Below are 5,162 nucleotides of genomic sequence, written 5' to 3'. Positions count from 1 at the left end.
AAGTTTTTAAAATGGTATCCTTCTGCCTGTTGCTCTGGAGCTCAAGGATAGACACAGAAAGCTCAGGAGGTCATGGGCTCACCGAGGCTCTCCTCTTAGGTTTTTGTTCCTGGTGTTTTCAGTGGAAGCCAAGGATCAGGAAACCATTCGGATTAGAAGGTGCCTGAGCTCACTAAGGACTGACACACAGGTCAGAGTGAGCTGGGTATTCTAGGTGTGTGAGGTGTGTCTCTGTGTTTGGAGGTCTGCATAAGTATTCCACATGGATCTGTGTGGTGTTCCATTGCTTGTACAATGTAGATAGATGTCTGTTTTCTTCATGAGTTTTGGCTGTGTGTATTTGTTTTTTGTGTGTGTGTGATATAACTGACTCCCAGTCTTATTCTTTTCCTTTCTTAGACCTAGGACATATAACTCTAAATAAGAGTTGCCCCACTGGGCAAGAGTAGGGCATTTGTGTGTGTGATTTGGGGTCTCCTAATCAGTCCCTTTGTTTTCAAGGATTTGCCCCACTCTCCTTTTATAACTCCCACATTTTCCTCCGTGGACAGACATCACAGTTAAGTAAATGAGACTATAGAGTCTGAAGACGGACAGACGTTCTCCCCAGTCTGAAGCAGAATTTTCCTGGATTTACCTGTGACTAGCATGGGAGGGGGCTTGAAATCTCTACTTAGTGATGTGTGTGTGTGAGTTTGCCTTTTGTTTGTGCATTATATTTGTGATTCCAAATGTTTAGAGTATATGTTAGGTGTGTGTATTTAATGATGTTTTATTTGCAATTAGTGTTTATATGATGGTTCCTGTGAGTGGACAGCCTTCTCCTATGCTGGATGTAGGTCAGTGGGGATTGGAACATCTCACTTTACAATGAGGGTATACATGTGTGACCATGTATGTTGTTGATCAACTGACTGAAGAAGTATGTGTGTGCAATGGTGTATTTCTTGTATGATTTTTGTGTGATGTGTATGACTTTTTTAAAATATCTGCTTTTGCATTCATGAGTCTGTATTCAGAGTATGAGTTTATACATTGGATGTGTGATTTTTGTGTGTTGCTGGTTACTTGATATTTGTGTTGAGATTATACAAGTGTTTACATGTGGTTATGTGAGTTATTTGTGTGTTGTATGTCCCATCTTCTGTATTATTTTTCAGCTTTTTTGTGTGTGACTCTGGGTAACTGTGCCATATTCTGTTCTTTGCTTAGAATTGCTATAAGCCACTGTAGGCAAAATTAGAAAATCGGCAATTTAAGTGTGCACGTATGTGTGTGTGTGTTTTAAGTACTTGTTTAGGACCTTCTGATTGGACCCTATGAACTCATATGTTTCCTTAACTGTCTTTCGACAGTAGCCATATTACTGCATTAGACAGGCAGGTTCACATGCATTTCCACCACTGGGCAGGTGTCATACACTAATGGACATGAGCTCAGTGTCTGCAGTATGTTAGACCAGGACTCAGTCCTCAGTCTGGCCTTTATATATTTTTGTGACTTTGGGAAGTGACTTCAGCTCTCTAAGGTTCATATTCCTCACTGGTAAAGGAGGGGTAAGTATTCTTCATGTGATATTTTTGGGATTAAATGAGGCAAAGCATACAAATTATTCAGCACTAACCATGCCTGTCATATAATTCGTGCTCAGTAAAACGGAGGAATTTTTATTATCTTTCCCCAAACCCAATGTTTGTGTCATGGAGGTTCCTTACTTCACCATTGTCTGCAGCAGGACAGGTTGAAGTCAGAGAAAACAGGCCCATCCGAAGGCTGCCTCTCACACTTAAAGGTCACACATGACCTGCTTTCCACAGCTCATGGGCCAGCTGCCTCCTTACAAAGTCCTGCCTGAATCAGTGTCCCTGGTTTGTTCTGGCCTTCTTGTTTTTTCTGGTTTCTGAGTGAGGACTTACACAGTACATGGCGATGAGCAGCCAGGCCTTCCCATAAGGGTCAGTCACTGTCCTCATTGGTGTCCTCATTGGTGGCCATAAACTGAGATAACCAGTGCCCTTGGGCAAGTTTGTGGTCCCTGAAGAAGACTTGCTGTCTTGCTCCCTTACTTGAGTGACAATATCAGTCTTGATTCCCTCTTCAGGAATATGTGGCTGGTAATCTTTACCTCTAACCTAAATAAGTATTGAATCTAGAATCCACCATCAAAGAACTGAGCCACTGTAGGTAAATCCTTTATCTCTTTTGCTTCCGTTTTTACATCTATAAAATAGTCTCAAACTATATAATTATTGATTTTGAGGGAAGTTAAAGCATGTGAAAGCCCTTTGTAAATTGTATGATGTACAAATGTGAGTGATAAACTTTTCTTAGCAGAGAGCTAAGGATATTTGGACAAAGATAGCTGGCATAACACAGCTTGTCTGATGTTCTAATGAGGGTATAATTTCTATGCAGAGTGGTTAAGAGATGAATTCTTGTCAGATGGACACATGTTATGCTTCCATGTGTCCCACTTATCTGTATGTACTTTTGACATTCAAATAATGTACAATTTTGTTTTCTCATAGTTAAAATGATAATAATAGTACCCATTTATTAGGACTATGAAGAGGATTAAATTTGAAAGTACATATACAATAATTGTATAATAGTGCCTGGCACAATTATTAATGTTGGTTTGGAAGCCTGGATTGGACACTTTTCTAAAAGGGCCATTTTCAATGACTGGAAACAGGTTTGATGCAGTCAATTATACTGAAAGCTTGGACAAAGATTTAGTAATTCTGTTCCAGCTTAGGGAATTTCATGTACCATTTAGCGGAAATAGCTGATACCACTTTCCTGGTGCCCATTTCACATATGATCTTTGTAAATTGCTGAGGTTTGAACCGAGCTAGATATAAAGATATAAACTCCTTGAGCATAAAGACTTCCCATTTTTTGTTCACTACTATGTACTCAATATTGGACAAAGCTCTTCTTCAATAAACATTTGTTGAATTAAGAATAAATGTTCTTTGGTTTCTTTGGAAAGAAGCTTAGTTAATGTGAGAGTTTGATGTATCATTGGAACCAGTGGGACAGACTGATTAACGCACCAACAATTGTGAGAAATAAACAGAAAGATAGCTAAAATTAAGATTTTCGTACTACAAAGGATATTACTATAGTGTTCTGATATGATCACTGACATTTCCCACTTTCCCCAATTCCAAGCAGAGATAAGAGCAGCATGGGGAGGGAGAACCAGAGCAGCACGTCTGAGTTCTTCCTGCTGGGTCTCCCCCTCCCACTGGAGCAGCAGGACATATTCTTCTCCCTGTTCCTGGGCATGTACCTGACCACGGTGCTGGGGAACCTGCTCATCATCCTGCTCATCAGGCTGGACTCTCGCCTCCACACCCCCATGTACTTCTTCCTCAGCCACTTGGCCTTCTCTGACATTTCCCTTTCAACTATCACGGTTCCAAAGATGCTCAGGAACATGCAGACTCACCAACAATCCATCCCTTATGTGGGGTGTATTTCTCAGATGTATTTTTTCATAGTTTTTGATTGTCTTGACAATTTCCTTCTTGCAGTGATGGCATATGACAGGTATGTGGCCGTCTGTCAGCCACTCCGCTATACCACCATCATGAGACAGGAGCTGTGTATCTCATTAGTAGCTGGGTCCTGGTTCTTCTGTTGTATTCATGGCCTGTTGCACACCCTCCTCTTGGCCCAACTGTCCTTCTGTGCTGACAGCACCATCCATCACTTCTTCTGTGACCTCACTGCACTCCTGAAGATGAGCTGCTCAGACATCTCCCTCAATGAGCTGGTCATCTTTACTGAGGGAGGAATGCTTTTCATCTTGCCTTTGAGTAGTATTTTGAGTTCATACATCCATATAGGGATCACTGTCCTGAAGGTCACTTCCACCAAGAGACTCTTTAAAGCCTTTTCTACCTGTGGCTCCCATCTCTTTGTGGTGTCTTTATACTATGGGACACTTGCAGGTGTTTACTTTTTCTCTTCATCATGGGACTCCAATGACAAAGACATAATTGCTTCAGTCGTGTATACAGCAGTTACCCCTATGCTGAACCCGTTCATCTATAGCCTTAGGAACAGAGATATAAAACAGGCCCTGAAAATATCTGTCAATAGGGTTAGCTTCTTTAAGTGGCAATCACTAAATCTTCTTCATGCAGCCATGAGCATAGTGAGATATATCTCCTAAAATTATTGTATGGTTGACAACTCCATATAACTTTAAAAGAATATGCATTCTGCTGTCATTCATAGTGTTGTTAACATTAACTAGGCCAAGTTTGCTACTTGGATCGTTAAATATTCTTTATTCCTAATTAAATTTTTCTGTTTATTCATCATCTCTTATAAGATATGTACAAAATCTTATGCCACGATGTCCCACAATTATAATTGTAGATTTGTCTTTTTCTCCTTTTATATATGTCAGTTTTTGCTTATGTATTTTTTATACTATATTATTGAGGACACACAGATTTAGCATCATAATCTGCTCCTGGTGGACTGATTCTTTTATGTAGTAGTGTGCTGAAGCTGGCTTGCACTGGATTCAAGCTGATTGTGCACATTTCTTCCCAATTCTACATTCAATGACATCATGTTGGTAGACTAAAATCAACCGTAATGACAATATGACAGTAAGGAAATTGGTAAACGCTACAAAGCAAGTTTTAGTTAAAAGAGAGAGACAGTCATTTTTGTGCATTTGTGCATTGGTGTGCATTTACCAGCACACCACTGCATTTGTAATTAGAAGATATTACTCTTTGTCTCCAGCAATGTGCTCCTACCGTAACATCTCATCTACTTCTGATACTAGCATAGATATACAAGATTTCTTTTGGTTAGTGTTTCCATGGTATTTCTTTTCCATTAGTTTACTTCAAACTTTTCAATGTCCTTATATCTATGAAGTGTCTGTTGTTAACAATGTAAAGATGGGTTTTGCTCTTTTTATGGAGATTGACAATCATTATATTTCTGGAGCATTTGATCTATTAACATCTAATGTAGTCATAATATTTGAATTTTTATTTTCCATATTACTAAATACTTTCTATTTGAGATATCTGTCTCATATTTATTCTGTCCTTTCTCCCTTTTGATTAATTAAATATATATTTTATTATTCCATTCCCCTTCTTTGAGCTTGCTAATCATACCTT

The 5,162-nt window shown here is 39.2% G+C and overlaps 1 protein-coding gene across 1 annotated transcript; it reads left to right on the top strand.

Annotated features, from left to right (window-relative positions):
- The first annotated feature begins 3,193 nt into the window (after window positions 1-3,193).
- On the top strand, window positions 3,194-4,186 carry LOC106841980 (olfactory receptor 1J4-like). The gene has a single exon (XM_014858286.3). The coding sequence runs from the start codon at window positions 3,194-3,196 to the stop codon at window positions 4,184-4,186; it is 993 nt and encodes a 330-aa protein (XP_014713772.2).
- The last annotated feature ends 976 nt before the right edge of the window (window positions 4,187-5,162 follow it).

Source organism: Equus asinus, chromosome 10 (assembly GCF_041296235.1).
Source record: "Equus asinus isolate D_3611 breed Donkey chromosome 10, EquAss-T2T_v2, whole genome shotgun sequence".
Taxonomy (NCBI): Eukaryota; Metazoa; Chordata; class Mammalia; order Perissodactyla; family Equidae; genus Equus; species Equus asinus.
The sequence above is the reverse complement of the archived record's forward strand: the minus strand, read 5'-3'. Positions and strand labels throughout refer to the sequence as shown.

Excerpts from the sequence above, each read along its gene's own strand:
- LOC106841980 (XM_014858286.3), top strand. The coding sequence starts at position 3,194 with ATGGGGAGGGAGAACCAGAGCAGCACGTCTGAGTTCTTCCTGCTGGGT.